Source organism: Stigmatopora nigra, chromosome 8, assembly GCF_051989575.1.
Source record: "Stigmatopora nigra isolate UIUO_SnigA chromosome 8, RoL_Snig_1.1, whole genome shotgun sequence".
Classification (NCBI taxonomy): Eukaryota; Metazoa; Chordata; class Actinopteri; order Syngnathiformes; family Syngnathidae; genus Stigmatopora; species Stigmatopora nigra.
In genome coordinates this window covers 13304368-13326633 of record NC_135515.1, presented here as the reverse complement: position 1 = coordinate 13326633, position 22266 = coordinate 13304368, and the positions used below count along the sequence as shown (strand labels likewise).

The 22266-nt window shown below is 38.6% G+C and overlaps 3 protein-coding genes across 4 annotated transcripts in view; 1 reads left to right on the top strand and 2 right to left on the bottom strand.

Moving 5' to 3' along the window:
* cep164 (centrosomal protein 164) overlaps positions 1 to 5830 on the bottom strand; it is a 33664-nt gene extending 27834 nt beyond the window's left edge. Inside the window, exons 1-3 of the mRNA XM_077722204.1 lie at positions 5665 to 5830; positions 3619 to 3702; positions 3391 to 3502 (exon numbers count right to left, since the gene is read on the bottom strand). Coding sequence (XP_077578330.1) covers positions 3391 to 3502; positions 3619 to 3697 — 191 coding nt within the window. The 5' untranslated portion in view covers positions 3698 to 3702; positions 5665 to 5830. The remainder of the gene's footprint in view (positions 1 to 3390; positions 3503 to 3618; positions 3703 to 5664) is intronic.
* A 1612-nt stretch (positions 5831 to 7442) lies between these two features.
* mrps23 (mitochondrial ribosomal protein S23) lies at positions 7443 to 14427 on the bottom strand. The gene is made up of 5 exons (XM_077722243.1): positions 13113 to 14427; positions 11261 to 11440; positions 10906 to 10983; positions 10690 to 10813; positions 7443 to 7873 (listed from the first exon to the last, which is right to left on the bottom strand). Exons 1-5 carry the CDS (start codon positions 13217 to 13219, stop codon positions 7748 to 7750), a joined length of 615 nt encoding a protein of 204 aa, XP_077578369.1. The 5' UTR covers positions 13220 to 14427; the 3' UTR covers positions 7443 to 7747.
* ngef (neuronal guanine nucleotide exchange factor) overlaps positions 12781 to 22266 on the top strand; it is a 24092-nt gene continuing 14606 nt past the window's right edge. Inside the window, exons 1-5 of one of the 2 annotated variants that reach the window (XM_077722237.1) lie at positions 12781 to 13349; positions 15869 to 16177; positions 19915 to 20011; positions 20893 to 21198; positions 21555 to 21619. In XM_077722237.1, coding sequence (XP_077578363.1) covers positions 15958 to 16177; positions 19915 to 20011; positions 20893 to 21198; positions 21555 to 21619 — 688 coding nt within the window. In that variant the 5' untranslated portion in view covers positions 12781 to 13349; positions 15869 to 15957. Of the gene's footprint in view, positions 13350 to 15661; positions 16178 to 19914; positions 20012 to 20892; positions 21199 to 21554; positions 21620 to 22266 lie in introns of those variants that run through there. The other variant, XM_077722236.1, reaches the window with a different exon arrangement.

The following is a 22266-nucleotide window of genomic DNA, read 5'->3' as shown; positions in this document are numbered from 1 at the left end:
AGCTTAGTGTCCAAGTTGTTAGTTGTTGTCATGACCCTCTTGAGTTTCCAGTTATTTCTACAACTCTGATTTTTCTCTGATAGATTCTTTTTTGTCACAAAAAAATTAATGAAGTTTTGTTTTTTTATGACTTTATTATGGGTTAACAGAAAAAGTGATCAAATCTGCTGGGTCAAAAATATATATACAGAAACACAAATTAGCAATTTTGGTGAGTGAGAAAATTGTCAGTGAAACAAGCTCCATAGCATGGTCTCTGAACTTCTTGTGAGTGATTATGAGTGACTACAGCTGGTGACTTCTCTGAGGCCATTTAAATAGGGCTCATTGGTTGCAAACGCCCACAAACGCTACAATGGGGAAGTCAAAGGAGCTCAGTATGGATCTGAAAAAGCGAATCATTGACTTCAACAAGTCAGGAAAGTCACTTGGAGACATTTCAATGCAGCTGCAGGTCCCAAGAGCAACAGTGCAGAAATATTGTTTATAGGTATAAAGTGCATGTCACTGCCACGATCAGGAAGAAAACGCAAGCTATCACCCGCTGCTGAGAGAAAATTGGTCAGGAGGGTGAAGATGCAACCGAGAATCAACAAAAAGTAGATCTGCCAATAATTAGAATCTGCTGGAAGACATGTGTCAGTGTCTACAGTCAAGCGTGTTTTGCATCTCTATAGGACTGATAGGCTGCCGTGCAAGAAGGAAGCCCTTGCTCCAAAAGCGACTCCTTAAGGCTCGACTGAAGTTTGCTGCTAATCACATGGACAAAGATAAGACCTTCTGGAGGAAAGTTCTGTGGTTAGACGAAACAAAACTCAAGCTGTTTGGCCAGACTGCCCAGCTATATGTTTAGAGGAGAAAAGGTGAGGCCTTTAACCATAAGTACACCATGCATACCGTCAAGAACCCTGGGGGTTTTATGCTGTGGGGCTATTTTGCCAACGATGGAACTGGTGCTTTACAGAGAGTAAATGGCATAATGAAGGAGGAGGATTACCTTCAAATTATTCAAGATAACCTAGTCATTAGCCCGAAGATTGGGTCTTGAGCGCAGTTGGGTGTTCCAACAGGACAATGACCCTAAACACATATCAAAAGTGGTAATGAAATGGCTAAATCAGGCTAGAATAAAGGTTTTCGAATGGCCTTCCCAAAGTCCTGACATAAACCCCATTGAGAACTTGTAGACAAGGCTGAACAAACAAGTCCACTCAGAAAGCCATCAAAACTGGCCGAAAGAAGCGATCTAACGACGATTGCAGTTTTCTTCTTTTTTTCATCATAAATGATGCGGTAGCACTGTACGGCATCATTCAACTGATTTGCAACCATTGTGCAACGTTCAATATTTGGGTCTTGCTGCTCAAAGATTGCGATGGCTTTATCTATGAGTGAAAACTCCTCAGCCAAGAGTTTCATCTCTTCTTCATGGGGACAGGCGTTTCTTCCTCCTCCTCGACACGCTGAGCCTTCAACTCCATGAGGTCATAGCACCAAGCGTCGGTATTAGCGGCGGAAAGAAGCACTACTTGGAAAAAGGCGCGCAATACAAAAGCAAACTTACAGCATCCCTTTCCGAACATTTTTTGACATATGCCATATGCGCAGACATGTTCGTATGTACCGTTGTTCGTAACTCAAATGTTAGTAAGTAGAGGAGCGTCTGTACATCTTTTTTCTTTAAAAATATATTAGTTTCCTCATTCAATTATGACTGTAATTTTAAAAAGTATTTTTGTTGTTCTGTTGTCCAATGAGGCAGCCCGTGGCACGTGTGATTAGCGTGTCGGCCTCACAGCTCTGGGGTCCTGGGTTCAAATCCAGGTCATGTCCATCTGTGTCGAGTTTGTATGTTTGCCCCGGGCCTGCATGGGTTTCCTACGGGTACTCCAGTTTCCTCCCACATTCCAAAAACATGCATGGTAGGCTGATAGGATACTCTAAATTGCCCTTAGGTATGAGTGTGAGAGTGAATGGTTGTCCGTCGCCTTGTGACCTGCAAATGGCTGGCCACCGGTTCAGGGTGTCCCCTGCCTTTGGAGTCAGCTGGGATGGTCTCCAGCACCCTCTGCGACCTTAATGAGGATAAAGCGGTTTAGAAAATGAGATGAGATGTGCAATTAAGATAAGAGAACTCCCTCCTTACACTATGAAAAGTAATAAATAATGTTGCATCAGTGCACTTGTTCTTTGCAGTGTTTGGAGGATAAAAATGCAGTTTAAATTTATTGAAATTTTCTATCATTATTGTTGACAAAAAATGTCTTGATCATAAAGATCATTATCACGTCATCACCCAAGTCTTGGCTTGTGTTGATTAGTTGGAGTCATTGCCCGCCATTAAATTAATTTGAACATACCTACCTAAATTCTACGAGTCACGCCTCCCACAAAAAATGTCTTAGAGTGGTGAGACATGCATTGGATTGTACTGACATCTGTTCTTAATTGTTTTACTTCATTGTTGGGTTTATTCTGTATTACTTTTATAATAGTCGTATTAATTCATTTCTTTGTTAAATCATTCTCTTTCTATTCTCTGTATTAATTCCTTTCTTTGTTAAATCATTCTCTTTCTGTTTTCAAAAGTGTTGCGAGGTCACGAGTATTGCCAAGTCATCTTTAACCTGGACGGCCTGTTCCAGGATGGTTATACAAACAATCCACCCAATCTAGGTCCTTGAGATTTGGTGGGCCCTTGGTGACGAGGCCAGGGCTATTCGGCCAATAACAAGAATGTTGTTATCGTTATGAAACCATACACTTCGGGTTTTTCTGTAACCATTATATGATTATGATTATATTATATGATTCTTAGGTCAAGGAAGTTGTATAATTACTCTAATCTAAATGTTGTTAAGTCTAGTCTCCTGTTTTTGTTATTGGTAAAATACTTTGATTGTTATTGTAGTCCCAGATGTTGTTTTTACTCATACGTGATGGAATGATCAACAACTCTGTAAATTGTTTTGATTCATGGCAATAAGAAGCGTACGAAAACGTCTATTCGAGGAGACGTTCGGAAGTTGTAAGGTGACACTTGCTGTAACGCTCCCCTCCGGAGGCTTTTATCTGTTGTATCCATTTCTATTTAATTAAATGTCAATAATTGAATAAGATGTCTTCCTGCAGTTATTGATAATTACGGACGAAGGTAATTATTAATGAACCTGACATTCATCTAGCTACAGGAAGCGTGTGTTAAACCAGGTTAGTGTACAGACAGAAATAGGAAAACATCGTCATGGTACAGTCAAAAGGTTATTTGAATCGGACTCAATGTTATACTTCATAAAAAATGTGTTGAATTGGCTTAGGAGCCCCAGGTTACATTACCCAACATTGAAACTGAAAAAAGTAACGTTTAGCACAAGACATACACTGACTTACCAAGGCTTCCATTCTGGTGGAAGAGGAGCAACAAAGCCCTCCCTGGCCAGCCACATGAGATCCATCTCATTGTCAAGATCAATGCCTATCTCCTTTGCATACTTTCTGATGTCTGATAAATGGGAGAATTTAAAATAATAGAATTAAATTATGAAATGTCATTATTGTTAATGTTTTGCGTATCATCACAGGATTCGTATGTTAGTAAAATTCTCAATCAAAGCGTACCTTGGTCATTGGGTATATAGTTTTCATCAAAGTCTTCCTCAAGGATGAGCTGGTCTCCGATGCCCACTGGCGCACTCATGTTTACTGCAGGTAAAATTAGATGCAACACAATAAGCACTAAATATTTTATACTTTAAATGAAAACATTGTTTTGGAAGTAAATGTGAAAAATTCAGAATGAGTAGTGAGTAGTACATACACCTTTTTCATGGCCAAGTCCAAGCTCTTTCAAAACCAATGTTAGCTTGAAACTTGTTCTCAATATTTCTATTTATTTCTTTATTTTCTTTCAAATTAGGCATAAATATGGTGCAATCTCATAATAATGTAAACATCTTTTCAAATGTTCTATAATCCAAGAGGTTTAAGAAATTTAGTCTGAAAGGTGGACATTCCTTTCACTGGTTGGGTTTCTGGCAACAGTGAGCATTTTGTGGCAAACTGGGCGTGTCCAAAAGCAGGGCTGCTGGAGTAGTGATAATATGCTGTTGAAAGGTTGCAGACATAATTCATGGGCCAGGAAACCTGGATAAACGCAGTTTCTGGATGTTAGGGACACTTGAAAAATGGCTATCACACAGCCAATTATGACACTAAATTATATGTCAATTGCACATGTATACATTCATAAACAGTTTTTTTTTGTTAAACCCAGAACTACCAAAGTGGAGTGAAATAAACTCCAGCATCCCCCACTACCCTTCAGAGGAGGATAAGCAGTACAGAAAATGAATTATACAATTATTAAAATATTATTCACTGAACCAAAAAGAGAGAGATGTACGTGGTTGTTAGGGTTATTATTGGTATTATTATTATATTTTTTATGGAATGCTTTGCTTTATTTAGAAAGATCATTGTTTTACATTTCTTGCAAGAATGACACTTCTTTTGTAACCGTGATAAACAATGGGAAGGTCGCTCCTCTATCCAGGTGGACTTATCAAAGTTGTTTTGAGAAACCTCGACCTCTCACACGGATTCGGGAGGACTCCCAATTGTTTTGAAACCTCGACTTCTAACATGGTCGCAAGCCAGGTTGTTTTGACTTGGACTCCGCACCAGGTGGCGATACCGCTTGCCCGCCGAAAGGACCTGCAATTGTTTTGATTTCTGACCTTCAATTGTTTTGAATAGATGCTTGCTTCTTGTTAACTCTTGTGAAAATAGATGGGCAGGAGAGGATTCGATTCATTAGAATGATTTAGGACGAGGACGAGTCAGGGTCGATTCTCTCTTGCAAGACACTGGTTATGAGTCAGATGCCTATTCTGTTGAAAGGTAAATTTGGGAATACCTATGGGTGAACCTATCAGCAGTTCATCTCTTTTTTAATGAATTGAAAACTCTCTCACGGCGGCCCGGCGGCCTCACAGTGGGGGACCTGGGTTTTGAATCCAGGTTGGTCCACCAGTTCGCATCTTCTCCCCGGGTCTAGATGGGTTTTCTCCGGGTACTCCGTTTTCCGAAGACATACATGGTAGGCTGATTGGACACTCTAAATTGCCTCCAATCAAAGGTGTCCCCCGCCGCTGGAGTTTGCTCGGGTAGGCGCCAATTTTGTAGTTCGGGTATGTTATCGCGTTCATCTTGCCAATATGCGCCAATATACCAATACAAAGTAATTTGTGTTCATGTGTGTCAATCCCGCGTCCTTGCAACAATACTGCACTGTATGTACCCTAAGGAGCGGCGATGTGGCGTGCTACATCAAAGGAAAGCAACTTCAGAACAAACTAAGTCATTATATTATCCTTATTTTTCTAATTTATATTTTTGACAGAGATTCTAGGGAACACTGCGTCTAACACTTTCGCGCGTTTTCAAGAACTTTATGCAAAATTCATTTTTCAAGCCTTAAAAACCAAAAGACCCATACGAACCCTGCGAGGTGGTTAAACACAATAAATTCGGCGGATAAACACGACAACACTTACAATAGAAATAGGGAAAAAATCTCAGAATACATTGATCGAATTAAGATAGGGTACGCGCCTTTATAGCTATAAGTAGGTTTTTAAAATGTGAATTGGCAAACGAGATTACCTTCACGCTATCAACCTGCTCTTTGTGTCCAATATGTGTCATCTCATTAATGTCGGCATTGCTTTACATGGGGATCCGAACTTAGAAGGTTTACGATAATTGTAACATCTACAAGGACGCTCCTCTCATTTCCTGTTGACATTAATTTAGAAGCCATCCTAGATTTCACACATAAAGACGCTAGATGCGTAATACACGTTATGCGCTGAACGAGACCTTAATCCCTTATTGGCCATTTTGTGTCAGTAACATTCAATAAACATAACATTATTTTAAATGTAGCATGCAATTACTAACACATAGAAAAAGTATTTCAGAAATATCAGAGATGCGGTAACTGTAAAAAAAAAACTATATTTTCTCCCAACATCCATTTTGGATCAGTACTATGTTAACAGTGTTTATTATAACTTACACAGTTTAGAAATCTGTCAAGATTTTGGCAAGTTAAATAATATTTTCCAGCAGAATATCGCTCATCTTAGCTTTGCTACGAAAGGGCCAATCAGAAAATTACTGATCTAAGATGGCCGTCGGCTACTTCCCCTCGCGACTCCGAGTTATTGCATGACATTTATCTAGGGCAGACATGGGCAAACTACGGCCCACCGTGCCTTTTATTCCGGCCTGCCGACGTTGTCCAAATAATGTTCTTTTTCCCTAAATGGCGCCGTCACGCGGAAGTCAGTGGCAGTAGCTCTGTCAACTCTTATTTGCTTTTCGTGTCTAAAGGCCTCTCTATCCTTTTTAAATTACATTTTAATATTTCTTAATACATTCCTTTTGACTTTTCTTTGTACTTTATACTTTTTAATTTAACGATGAGTGATGAGTATGTTAATACTTTAGTCCTTTTTTCAGTTTATGTTTCATATTTACTGTTAACGGATGCAGTTTTTTATATGTATCGTATCTTGTGCTGACCCAGCCCATCTGTCAAATTTTCAATTGGCCCCCGGGCCGAAAAGTTTGCCCACCCCTGATCTAGGCCATCACAGGCTGGCCCACATGAAACTTGACGTTCAAATACCGCCAAAAGGTTTTCAGACACCACCTATTATTGCAGTCGCCCTTTAAGGAATTTATGTATATTTTGAAGGGAAGACAAAAGCAAACAACCCTTGATAAGTTCCTTTTAAGAAGTAGCTGAAAGTCTTTGTCATATCTTACCGTCTGTAAAATCACCCTCTTGCTACTGTGACAGTGACATTTCTTGAATATGGGATGAATAAAGGTATCTAATTTAATTTCATTTACTTAGTATGAAAAACATGTCATTAACACGTACAGACCTAATCTTAAACGAATGAAAGAATTTCATAGAGCGTCGATATAAATGTATTTTTAGGCAGATGCTACTTTCGAGGTTACTAGGAAATCTGATTATCTCCCCAAAAACCTGGTCTTGGCAGGAGTTTGGTGAGGCCATGGACAACAACCTCTAGGTGGGTTCAAGGAAATTTTGATCCACCATGCGACATCAGAGAAAGCTGAGCATCATAACAGTGGGTAGTAAGGACACCGGATCAGTGCGGCAGCACTTCCAGATGAGGAGTCCGATGAGTTGGCTCAGACACCTCCCACCAAAAGGAGGACACGAGGCCGACCTAGGACGTGCTAGAGAGACAATTTCCCCCGCTCTTCCCGTAAGAGCTAGACAAAGAGGGAAGTCTGGGCTTCCCTGCTGAAGCTGCTGACCTCAGATAAGTTTAAGAGAATGAGAATAAGAGTTGCACTTTAATTAATTTAAAAATTGAATAAGACATTCTCACAGATGGTCCTTTTTCTGGTGTAAATATCAATTTATTCTCCATTTTGTTTTACAATACACTAAATCTCTACACTGTACTGGCTTTTGGAATCTCGCACAGCAAAAATTAGGCTCTACAAAACCAAAATATATAGGCAGCCAATAAATTAATAAGAAGCAGATACATTGGCTGTGATTCTTGTACTGAGCATTTCTTTGGTTATACGTTTCATGCAAAAAGTCAAGAATTTCTATTCTGTCTTACAATTCCTTTTTGTGTACGAATGAAGCCTTTGGTTGCTTCCGGATAGGAAAAAAAGAATCAAAGTTCTACTACAATGGAGTGTGTATCGTATGCTCTTCTGGCTCTTGCTTGCTGTCATCACCAGCTGACTGCTGATCTGCCAAAATGTCTGCTAAATTCAGCACCAACACTGGATCCCTGGACTCGGCTGAGACCTGCAAAATGGAAAGCAAAACAAACACACCGTCAAGCAAGCGGTTTCACGGGTCATTTTTATGCATTACACAATTTTAATAAATAGATATTGGATTGTCTGGTTTTAAGATAGTAGTATTTGTTAAGCAACTTGTTGAAATATGTCACAGTCTGTAATCGTCAACTTATGACATCGCAGTAGTAAAGACCTCTACACAAAATGTTCTAAGAACAACACCATAAAAAATGATAATTTATGCGAAAGAGTGAGGAACATAAGGAAGGGAGATGTTTGGGGTAGCAGCTGCTCTCTGAACTCTTCTCTCCTGTAATATAGCGATCTTAATAAAAGAATACAGCACAATGTAGTTTGTTTCTTTTCTATCTATATACAGTAATACCTTGAGATACCGGCTTAATGCGTTCCAGGACTGAGATCGCGATGACGGTTTACTTGTATCTCAAATAAATTTTTCACAGAGGAATGAACTAAATTCAAATTAATTCACTATCCGAAAAAAAACACAAAAAACAGGATATTACAATGAAGGAACATCTTTTTATATGTTCTAATTTACTACGTACTCACAAAGTAACAAATACCTTACGTTATGATCTTCAATTATATTAAATGTGACATTATTCAGTCCAGACAGTGGTGTCTAAATGCAGACGAGATAAAGGACAGGAGAGAGAGAGAAACTTGATGGCAAGGCACTGGTAACATGAACTTTAAATGTATCGTATTTTCATACCTATGAAACGTGTGATAGGGCGCAGTCTCATTTCCGGGTATATTTTCTGTTTTTGTCAATACATAGGAAGCTTTGTTTGAAAAGGCGCTAGCATGAAACTAGGCTAACGTATGTTAGGCTAGCCGCTAGCGAACCTATGTTATGCTAGCCTCTAGTGAACCTATGTTATGCTAGCCGCTAGCGAACCTATGTTATGCTAGCCGCTAGCGAACCTATGTTATGCTAGCCACTAGCGAACCTATGTTATGCTAGCCACTAGCGTATGATTGGCTATACGCTAGCATATGTCATGCTAGCCGCTAGCGAACCTATGTTATGCTAGCCACTAGCGGACCTATGTTATGCTAGCCACTAGCGTATGATTGGCTATCCGCTAGCACAGGGGTGGCCAACCCGCGGCTCCCGAGCCGCATGCGGCTTTTTGCCCGGTTTCATGCGGCTCATACGTCCATATCAAAGTTTGTATTTGTGTTTTATTTTTATTTGCGTGTGCGCTTCGCTTGAGTTCAATACGGTATTTTCGTCCAATGCGCATGTGCTTGGGATGAAAATACCTCAAAGTTTCCCAGTAGGAGCAAGGTCGTTTGAGTAAACGTTTTTAACAGAAGGGGAGAGCTCCCGTGAACCAGAAGCGACAATGAACGGCGTCGCGCACACAAAAAGTATCCCAAAGATCGAGCGTCGGCTGAAAAAGCCACACCCCCTGCGAGGCAGACCAAGGCGAGAGTGCTCAGCCGGGAGCAGCCAATAGGAGAGCGAGGTGTACACCCACGTGGTGGGCGCGCTAGTTAAAAGCCATTCATAATAAATGACAGCTCATAAGGAGTGAAAGTTGCGCAAAAATAGGCTCTGATTTTATGCTAGAAGTCCCACTAAGTAACATGCATAGTAAAAGAAAAACGCTATTGTAAATTATTATATTTTTGTTTGTGGACTTGGTTGAACTGAGAGTTTGTCTGTGTGAGACAGTGCACACAATGTTCATTGTTGATAATAGTGCTGTTAGTACTGTAGGAGTCAATTTATGTCATTACTTTGCTGGTGTGTGACATTTACAATAAATCTGGCTGAGCAAAGGTATGTGTGTGATGTGGCTCTTTGCGGTAACACAGTAAAAAATGTGGCTCTTGGTCTCTGACTGGTTGGCCACCCCTGCGCTAGCATATGTCATGCTACCCGCTAGCGTGTTTTTTTTAAAGACGGCACGAGCAAAACTAAGTTTGATAATGTTTTAATAAGGTAAAAGATACACTCTGATATAAAAAGTTGGGCTTTTAGCATGCTAGGCTTCACTGTCAGTCAGAGTTGTGTATTCCGGGAACTTGATTACAGCTTTGGCAAAAGCTCGAACAACAGTGCTGGCCGATTACTTGAGCGCAGCCATTCACAATTCATTGTAACTCGCGCCATTCATCACTCCCAATTCTTTGACATCGACAATTCATTCCAAATGGTCACGTAACTCGGCCGATGCTACCCGCCTGAACTACTATGTCGGCCATCCGTTAGCAATCGGTTATCAATCGACTAGCAATCCGTTAGCAAAGCTGTTAAATTGTGTTCAATTCATGGCTTCAGTCCATTTTCCAAGCGTTCACACCCGCATTCTGTTTTCATTCACATCAGGCATTTCCTCTGTATAGCTCTAATATGCTGTTTCTTTGAGTATTGAGAGTGGTTTTGAGGGTTAAAAGTCAGAAGTCAGATTTACCGTAATGCTTGGAATGCGCGGGGAGGCTATTTTTAAGGTGAACGTCCACTGGGTTGATCGCAATAAGAAACGTACCAGCAAAAAAAATAAAAACAGTCACTCAAGCACTCCGGGGCATGCAAAAGTAGAATTTTGCGCAGACAAGGCGGACCGACCGATTGGGATATTTTGACCCAAATCTACTGCACATAATCTATTGTGAAACATTACAAAACACAATTGAGGAGGAGAATTGAGTATTAAGAGTATCCGTGAAGTGTAAGACTGCATTTTTATTTTTTTGGTAAAAAGTACAAATTGATTGAAATTTACAAGAAAATAGGTAAAAAATTAAGGAAAGAGGAATGGACCCCTCTAAATGACTACTTACTGCGGATGCTCCTCTCCTTCTAAGTGTGACACCCTCTGAAAGTAAAGCCTTTGCAGTCTCCTCAAACAGAACAGACTTCTCCATCTCTGATTGGCTCTTTAACTCTGCATACTTGTCTACAAACCTAATGTAGAAAAAATATTGTGGTCACAATCTCTCACAAAAATCTACCATTTAACATGACTTGAAACTTAGATGGGAAAATCCAAAACATACCTTTGACAAGTAGATACAAAGTTTGATTTAGAAAGATCAAAAGGCCGAGGACCCATTCCATATTCGTCATAAAATTTCCTGAAATCAGACAGACAATGAGTAAAGAATACGATACCTTCTACATTATATCTGAAAGGAATAAAATGTCACATAGACACTATACAGTGATTCTTCACCACTTTGCGGCTTCAACATTCGTGCCTCAAGTACATCGCATTTTTTTAGATACCAAATATTTAAAAAAAATCTCAAAATCCACACTGAAACTCGCAAGCGCAAGACAGGAGATGTAAAGAAGAAGAAGAGGGATTTCATGTTAGAAGACTGACATGCCGAATTATACAAACTTACTTACGCTCTAACTTTATCTTCTACGTAGAAAATTTCTGGGACCAGGTCTGGCTTCTTGACCTTGGATTTTGTATGAGGCTTTATATATAGTGGTTGCCGTTTAGGGGGAAAAGCTTCATACACATCATACCAGATTGGTTTCTCTGTTTCTGTTATCACTCCAGAGCGCATTAGATCCCGAACTCTGTTATTGAAAAAAAGACATAGAAATGTGACTTATTCGTTTACAAGAATGTTTTGAAGACTGTACTGTTACCTTTTTTCACGAAATGTAAGGACTAGTTTGTATAACTAAAGTAGAGACGTATTTCACATATTAAAGCTTTAATTTATTATAACCAGTTCGAAAATCCCCATAACTACCCCAAACCTATACCGTATTTACTCACATAAGCCGCACCCTTAAAATTTTTGACTTTTACAATTTCTCGCATGCAAGCTGCCCTATGACTCACAATTTTCACCTCCATTTTAATGGTTTTAATAGGGAGTACAAATGTGTTACTTTGAAGGAAAAATCATCACACGGGGTATTTCTGAAATACTGTATGAATCAAAAGCACATTATTAGGGCCAATATCATAAGGAATTAATTGACGCAGTAATAGTTGTTCTCTTACTGAAAAATAGAAAATAACCAACAAATAGTAAATGTTACTTTGCCAACATCTACTCGTGAAAAAAGAGTATAGCAAGTTTTGTGCGCATAATAATATTTAAAACATTCAACTCCCCTGGATCAATAAATAGCCGTTATGTCATCACGTGGCACAGTACTGTTCGCTACGTGAGGTCATCGGCGTGGGGGTGGTCGTGGGGGTGGTATGGGGGGTTTCAGGCGGGTGCGCTTGTTATATCGCAGAGTCGCAAAGTGAACTGGGAAAGGCTCCAGCACCCCCCGCAACCCTAGTGGGGATAAACCGATTCATAATATGAGATGAGATAATACTAAAGTGGGTTTGATAAATATGGGAAAAGAACAGAAATCCATAAAGGGGCAATTACTTTTTCACGACACTGTAAATATAACGCATCAGTAAAAACAATGCATCCACCCAGACAGTCAAGTTGTCAGCATCATACATCTACAAAATCTTGCAATTTAGTGCATACAAAAAGCACACCAACTATTTGGGCACTATGTCCACTTGGCGGGAAATGTTAGACTTAAATGCGCCCTATGCGAGTAAATATATGCGGCGTTGTGTTTGTACAGTTTATTATCGCTTAACGGGGGGCGGGGGGTGCAATCATTAAAAGGGAGAGCAATTGGCCGAGGTTGACAGGTACGTTATTATCGCATAATATATGGAATTGCAATAAATATTAAGGGGAGCAATTAACTAATATGTCAAGTTGGTTCCCTACTATACATAATAAATTAGAGGAACACCATCAGGTTGGGGACTTCAAAGGACATGGTGAACATTTGGACAAGTGTGGCGGAAAAGTTTTTCGTATTTTACGTGTCTTTATGTAAAACACAGTACTCCAAGAATGCTGTTCTTTTGTCGCACGTCTATGTCGTGACCTACTGATGCGTCAAATGTAGCATTTATCTATAACCTTCAGAAGGTCCCTGTTTACATTAGTATTAAATCTGGTTATCAGTATAAAGGCAGTTTTTACACAGTATCTGATTGGAGGTACATAGAGAAATTTTTGCTCATGGCAAAAAATACTGCCATTTTTATTTTATTGCATCTTATTCATTCCATTTAAGGCTAATTCTAAACCGAGCACAACGCAAATCATCTCATATAAGGCTAACGCTAAAACGAGCACAACGCAATGTAAGTTCACACTATATTCGGGTACCAAAGCACATGGATGATTAAGATCAAACAAATTCTTACCTCGTAAAGACGGTTCCTATCCTTTCAAGTCTGCTCCCAGCCATTTCGGTGTCTTTTAGCAAAATAGCTAATAGCACTGGAACCACAAACGTGGTTTTCGTGTGCATGTAGTGACTTCTGGTTGGTCTCTTTCAGAATAAAAGTCATTGTAAACCAACTTACAAATTTTCCATATAAAAATGACGGCGGACCGTTGGAAGAGTGGTTGGCGTGTCGGCCTCAGAGTTTGTGGAGTTTGTGAGTCCTTTTTTTCTGGTTGTCCGCTTTACACCAACGTAACAAAAACATGCAGTGAAGGCTGGGTGAACGCTCTCTAAATTGTTCTAAGGAATGAGTGTGAGTGTGTATGATTGTCCGCCAACCTCGTGCACTGTGATTTGCTGGCCACCAATGATCGGAAAATGAATTACAGTCGAACCTTGTGATACGACCGCTTCGACATACGACATTCTTCTTACGACGAAAATTCCGATCGAATAATTCGCCCGAGATACGATCAAAATTTCGTGATGCGGCCAAACCAGGTGGCCATGGCACTGTCTTTTTTGCATCTCTTTCGTGTATGAAATATTTCTACGACCACTGGGTGGACTCTGCATTTCCCCACCCGCCAAAAAAGAAAAGGCGTTGACAATGGACACGAAACGCGAAATAATTGAAAAATGAGTGGGGTACGTGTTACTGAGCTCGCTATGCAATAAGAGAGGAATACGTCAACCATTTCCACCATCCTTAATCAGAAGGACGCATCAACACATTTGCCTTGATTATTGCCGAGGAAAGTTACATCCCCCAGCAAGTTTTCGACTGCGATGAAACTGGTCTTTTTCGGAAAAAGATGCCCAGGCGGACATTCATCGTGGCAGAGCAGAAGGCATTACCGGGACACAAACCCATGAAGGACCGCTTAACGCTAGCGTTGTGTGCTAATACGAGTGGTGACTGTAAAAGTAAGCCGTTACTAGTGTACAATGCTGAGAACACGCGTGCCTTCACGAGACCTACAAGTGATGTGGCGCGCTAATTCTGAAGCTTGAATTACGCGTATTGTGATGATATTTGTGTGCGTCATTTTCGAAAAATTTCAAAGGGGAGGCAAGTTCCGAACAACGCTTGATGCGTTCGTTTTGAAGACTCAGGCAAAACGGCCGGGTGTGGTCAACCCGTAGAAAAAAAGATTAAAACAAAATCAGAATTCATTTATGTGAGAAGTTACATTAAAGGTCGAGTGTCTGTATACGTATAGTTATCCAAGTTAATTGAAATGCGTTTGTTCGTTTACGAGTGTGTTGTTGCCGTGGATAAAGTCCCCCCGAACAGCTTCCTCCTCCGTGTGTTATTGACTCTCCCCTCCGCCAAATGTGTCTAATTTTACATCTATTAAACACATTTTATTACTATCAAACCACTTGTTATTTATTACTTTGTCAATATATGTCGAATTAGAAGAAATAAAACCTATTTTCCAATATCCTGTTTTTGGTGTTTTTTCAGAGGGTTGGAACGAATTAATTTGTTTTCAATTCATTTCAATGGGAAACGTCCGCTTGAGTTACGATATGCTTGTCATACAATCACAGTCTCGGAACGGATTACGGTCGTAAGTCGAGGTACCACTGTACTAAACTATAATGACGACCGTAAAAAATATACTAAAACCTGCCTCTAGAAGACAATCAAGCTTACCTGATTTAAATCTGCCTCTATCAAACTAATATGTAAAAATAGTTTTTGACTTATAAATTGGGCAGACTGGTGGCTCTCCAGTTAGCGTGTAGTGTATGGTTTTTCTCTGGGTTCGCCCCTATGTTCAAAAGACATGCTTGATAGATTAATTGGACACCCTAAATTGCCCTTTTGGAATGAGTGTGGTTGTTTGTCTCCTTTTACCCTCTGATTGGCTGGCCACCAATCCAAGGTGTCCCCTGCCTCTGGCCCGACGTCAGCTGGCAGAGGCTCCACCAACCCTACGACCCTAGAGAGGATAAATCGGTTCAGAAAATGAGATGCGATGAGACTGACAAATATTTTTCTTGTACCAGGGCAGATTTTCTTAAATTAAAGTTTTCCATAAATCTGTACATCAATATAATATGGAATTGAAATGCCCACAACTTTGATTAGATGGGGGTGAGGTCTTGGGTTTCTGTTCTATTGGGCTTTGGCTCAACAGGATCTGGAACATTATTTGTAGTTCTCAGCAAACATTTCTACACAAGCAAAATCACTTGCACTACCAGCTAGTAGTTATTTTAGTAATTTCTTCCTTCTCATGCTTTTCATGTGTAATTTAAGTATTTTTGGCAGAGGAGGAAATCTAAAATATAAAGCTACATTACACTGTAATCTGCCAGCGGTTGACTTTTTTTCTTGTTCTGCAACAGTGCATTTTAGGGCAAAGAAGCAGGCAGGCAGACCAGGTTGAGTTTAGGAATGTCAGCATGTCAAAGGGTGGTGTAGAAAGAAGGACGGAGCCAAAGAGAGGAGGGACAAAGAGCAGGAGAGGGAGAGCGAGTCATAAATGCAATAATTACGGCTTAGGTAGAAATGAGCAAAGCACTCTGGTCCCACTGGCTGCCAGCGTAGTGAATATACAGTCACATTGGAGAGGATCGAAACAACCTTTTTATTTTGGTTCTTGCACTCCAATTCACTCCTGTGCTTGGGATTTATATGTATTTAGTTATTTAATGAATGTATTGAAGGAAAACAAGCATTTCTCAGGATGGATTTTCTTCTGGATTCTGGCTGATTAGGATGGATTATTTTCACATGCTTTCCACAAATTCTGGCGGAATTTTCTGAGAAAACTTGACATCAAGGCGTGTGAAACTGCAAATTCAACATGTCTGTGGCTGCTCTGTTTCGGGGCAAGTGGGGGACTAAAACCCAGGAAAGCCCTGACAAGCATGCGACCAGTGCAGTTCTACCTACCCACGAGGAGGACTATGATGATGATGATGATGATTCCAGGGTGGGCCTGACCAGAGAGCCCATTCGCAGAAACTCACGCTTTTACCGCTCAATGAGGAGGAAGAGAATGGCTGCCTCTGAAAACTCTGAAAGTAAGTAAATATTGAGTAATCTAGATTTACAGTGGTCTCAATGCGCTGTAACAGCCAGTGTTTCTCAGAATGTAGTCCACGTAGTCACCTTTGCTCCTTCAGCCATCATAAGATCCCAGGACTGTGAGGCCGACGCGGTAACAGTTCAGTCGCCGGGTCGTCCTATTTATGGATCACTACAGCAATATTAAAAATACATTGTAGGGACTTTTTCCCACCATAAAAAAAGATCAATCAAACATGTTTAAAAAAGAAAACAGGCACCTAAATATTTTGACAGGTTTTTTTTGTAGTTGTATTTACGTCTTTTGAGACCATGTCTGTCGTTTTTTGTGCTGAATTTATTTACAGCCATATCACATTCAAGAAGTATGAAGACATTAACCAGCAACCAAACACATTACAGTCATCTGATGTTGTTTATATAGGTTTCTGGTTCCTGCCAGGCTGCGATTTTATTCTTTAATAAGCCAGTGTGTGTTTCAACCCGGCCTTCATAGTAGATGTAGCAGATTTATATCTGCTTTACTTTTGCTTTAACTTCAGAAGCCATATTGTGTCATAATATACTGTGAATTCAGACTGTACTCAAAATGGAACAAAGGTTTGCCATGTAACCTGTGTAACCTGTTGGGTTAAAATAACACAATCATGAGTGTTACGTGTCAACTCATCAGACTGAGCAAAATAATTAGAAGTAGAATGTTCAACCTGAGCTTGCTTTTATTCCCACACTCAACAACTTAGAATAATGGCAATGTGAATGGGAATTTACCATTTTCATTGAGCCACACTAAATAGTTTGAACTTGGACTTTACTCAGCATTGAACATGCCTACAAGGGGGTTATATGGTGATAATACACAAGGAGACAGGCATGCATTAAAATGGCAGTAAAAGTCATAAAAGCATTGAGGCCTGTCAAAATGCCTTGTCAGAGATATGTCGATAAGCTTGTTGATTTTGCAGCACAATGAGAAAAGCGGAAGTTCTGATAATCTGATTTTTCTGTTGACTTTCACTCAACATCAAACTGAATATACAACATGCCAGGGGTGTCAGAAACGGGTTGGTCCACGGGCCGCGTTTACGTCAACTCGATTTTATGAGGGCCAGACCATTTTAGATATAATATTTAGATTTTTTTATAAATAGATTAAAATCCCTGATTATTCAGTTTTTTGTAGATCTAAAACAATGTTTATTTCAGCTTTTTTATATATATATTTTTAGATTTTACAAAATGATTTTTGAACTAAAAACAGAAAAAATAGATTAAAAAATGACAATTATTGATTTAAAAGGGGGAAAATCAGGAAATGTAATATACATCTATACTCTTCATTTTAATTTAGTCCTAAAACAGAAAGTCGGCACTCATGATTTACTTTCCCGGGCTACACAAAATGATGCGGCGGGCCAGATTTGGCCCCCGGGCCGCCACTTTGACACGTGCAATATGCAAACTTATAGACATTATTTATTTACTGTATTTGTATTCAGTCTTCAATGGAATTTGCTGTTTTTTCTATTACAAATCGGCTTCTAGTCATAATGAAAAAGTATCAACACTTTAATTGGACACATTTATGCAATGAGGAAAGGTTTCTCAATCATTCCTTGACAACAAATCATTTTTTTAAATGCACTGATGACACACCTAACAGGTGTATGGATCGTTTAGGTTCTAATTTCTAAGGAGTGGCTTTATTCTAATGCTTTTGAACACGTCATTTTTTTTCCAATACACTGAGTATGATGGCCACAGTAGAAATAATAATATTGCAGGAACACAATCTTAAATATATTAAATGGAGAAACTATATTTATGTTTGTGAGAAAACTTTGTCATCTACTTCTTTTCGTCTCAGGATACGTAGCCACCCATTGATACAGTGGGTATTGCGCCTGGATTTGGTGCGGGTAGTCAAGGTTCCATTCCCACTCGGTGGCAGTTTGATTGGCAGCCGAGGGTTTTCTCCCACTTTCCAAAGACATGTTAGGCTAATTGGACATTCTAAAGGGCCTCTAGGTATGAATGTGAGCGTAAATGGTTGTCGGTCTCCTCGTGCCATGTGATCGGCTTACCACGGCTTCAGGCTGTCCCCTGCCTCGTGTCCGAAAGACAGCTGGGATAGGCTCCAGCACCCTGGAGCCTATCCCAGCTGTCTCCGGGCCAGAGGCGGGGTACCCCCTGAATTGGTGGACAACCGATCGCAGGGCACAAGGAGACGGACGGACAACCATGCACACTCGTACCCATACCTAGGAGCAATTTAGAGTGTCCAATCATCCTACCATGCATGCATTTTGGAATGTGGGAGGAAACCGGAGTACCCGGAGGAAACCCACGCAGACCCGGCCGGGGATAACATGCAAACTTCACACAGATGGACCTGGATTTGAACCCAGGACCCCAGAGCTGTGAGGATGACGCGCTAACCACTCGCGTTGATCTTATATTTGTGTATATGTATGTATATATATTTATCAGTGGCGGTCTGTGCATTTTCTCATAGCGCCTTCAACGAATCAATCCAACCCTCATAAACTTTTTTATGGCTATAAAACCTCGACTGCAGCTACAGCTGTGACACAAAAAATAATCAATAAATCAATGCACAAACATGGGGTAAAATCCACTTCCTAGCAGCATTTATTGATTAAATACAAATACTGGAGCTTAAATACAAACACTGGATCTTTTCAGATATCAGAACCAGGCCTGAAGTATCATTTCCCCGTCAAAAAGACGGCGATGAACGTCAATACGTCAATATACGTCCATACGCGAAAAGGCAAAAATTGCACTGAAATGGGGTAAAATACATTTCCTAGCAGCATTTAGTGATTAAATACAAACACTGGAGCTTTTCAGATATCAGAATCGGGCCCACAATTGAAATATTATTTAGGAATATAGCCATATGTTACTCATCAAAAATCTTTTTTTAACTGTATACAATATCCACCCTCCTTTTCTTCTTCCTTCTTTTCTATTGCCATCGAAGCTAATCCTGAAAGTCAAGCCCGTCCTGTTGTATTTCGGGCATAGTCCGCCTTGAAAATGGCTTTAAATCAACACAACAATATATTTGCTTGTGTTAATTAATGGAGAATTACTGTATGTATATATATATATATATATATATATATATATATATATATATATATATATATATATATATATATATATATATATATATATATATATATATATATATATATATATATATATATATATATATATATATATATATATATATATATATATATATATATATATATATATATATATATATATATATATATATATATATATATATATATATATATATATATATATATATATATATATATATATATATATATATATATATATATATATATATATATATATATATATATATATATATATATATCATATTTTATGATCCCAAGTTTTAAACAGAGCAAAGACAGTTTTCATATAATTATTATTCGTTTGAATCAATCCATCTGTCACATATATAGTTGCCCTCTGGTTAGTTGCTAACTTGAGAGAAAATCTTCAGGAATCTTATTTTCTTCAATTTATTAAACATTGTTCTCATTTTGACTGAAAAAAAAACTAATTTTCATTGCTCACACTGACTCAATTTTCCCTGGAAAAAGACCTGTTATGTCATGTTGTCATTTCACCAATTAAATGTTTCCCTCTCTTTTTGATTCATTTCAAATTTTTACCTTCACATTAGGTTCTCCCAAATCTGGTGTCGACAACAGCACATCAACAAATTCTTATTCTAGTACTCCTTCACCCCAGAAATCACTGGATCTGTCCACGGGTGGTCGGTGAGTTGACTATTACAACCAATACCACAGAACAAAATATTTTTTAAAAACTATATGTTGTGAGCAAAGCCTCTTAATAAAGTGAGCCTGAAAGGAGTAGAACCGTTGGTATGTGTAACATCCCTTTTAAACACTAATCCTGGACTGTAATATTTATATATATATATATATATATATATATATATATATATATATATATATATATATATATATATATATATATATATATATATATATATATATATATATATATATATATATATATATATATATATATATATATATATATATATATATATATATATATATATATATATATATATATATATATATATATATATATATATATATATATATATATATATATATATATATATATATATATATATATATATATATATATATATATATATATATATATATATATATATATATATATATATCCCTTTAAATGAAGAAAAACAATAATTAACTAGATAAGATCAGTATAATAATAAAAGTAGTAAAAACTAATATGATGAATATAAAGCATAAACACTGTAAAATGTTTTGATGAATGGATGAATAGAAAACCATTACATTTTTTCACACAAAACTCCACTTCTTAGACTAAAATACAAGGTATGTTTGTGTTCAGAGACCCATAACCTGTAACCTATTATTACTATGTAAAAGTGAAATTCCAACAATTGGTTGGATATATGGCTCGACTTCTAGCATGTGCTTGAAAACAAACCAACAGCTGTACAGATAATGGTCACACTTTGCTTTGGAATTTGTATTTTTGTATTCCATTGTTGTCATAGTTGGTTATGACTTTTAAGGGGCTTTTGTGTTATGATCTACGAGTCACAAATTTTACTACATCTCCCTCATTCCAGACCTGTGTTGCCAAGCAATGGTGAGGCCAGTAGCAGATATTATTCTTTGTGCAACATGGATGCTGTAAATAAGGGAAGAAGTGTGGGAGGAGGAAGCGTTGACATATCTGCAAGCTCCTACCACCACAACGCAGATCTAACGGTTCCCGACTCCTTGTCATACCGAACTCACAACATTCAAAGTGGAGACATTAAAAAGCTGTCTGAGCAAACAACCTCCTCCTGCACGGTACGCGACATTGGAAGGACCATGAGTTCAGGATTGTCGAGCTCAGAAGAAGCTGGCGGGATTAACCTCAATCACAGGTGTGTCTAAATTTCATTGAAAACAATGGCTATTAATTCTAGTTTGTTGGTTTCTACTATAGGTATGTAAACATTATCAGAAAAGCAATATGCAGGTAAAATTGATAAGAAAAAAATTGATAATTTTCTTCCTATTTGTCGAGGAATTTAAAATTCAAGGGACTAAGCCTTGTTAAATTGTTCTACTGTTGATTGAATGGTAATGAAAAGTAAAGTGCAAATATAAAGGTGTCTCTGTAGTGACATAACAGCTGTCATCTTGATTTTATTTCATGTAGCGCACATAGCGAACATATTTTTTCACCTTTTTGCCAGCTTGTTTTAACAAGTATCCATCTGCTGTTCTCTCTTCTCAGATTGCTGAGCAATGGATCTTACTCTAAGACAATCAGTCACAGCCTTAACATTGTCAAAAACATAGGTGAGGACACTAATAACAGTGCAAAGTGTGTTCTTGACACGTTATCCCCTCGGGAGCTGCCCAGAATTATTACTTAATTCACATGCTTTAGCTTCTGACTTATGGTAAAAGGGTGCATTAAACCATCATATCTCAGGTAAAGAAAATTACATGATTTCAAAATGATTGGAAAATAATATTGCCATCGTCTTGTTTACTCATACGTACATCTCCATCCTGCGCACTTTTCAGCGGCGCTTTTTTCCCCTTTATGTTTTTTTTATTGTTATGTAACCCACCCTCCCTTTCAAAACCCAGTGAACGAATGTGCATATATCTTAGGGAGATTATACACCACTCTCCTATTGTTTCCCTTTACCTTTTGGTATACAGTCTTTTTTTAAAGGTATAATGTTTGTTCTTTTCAGTGAACTTTGAACACACCAAAAAACTTGGTGTGCTTTTCCAGTCCCCAGATTCAATTTCGGTAGTGCTACTACACCTAGGGTCACCAACTCCAGTCTCAATTCATTTCATTTTCTGAACTGCTCTATCCTCACTAGAGTCGCAGTGGCGCTGGAGCCTACCCTATCACACTTCGAGCCATAGGTGGGGGACACCCTGAATTGGTGGCCAGGCTCAAGGAGACAAACAACCATTCATGCTCA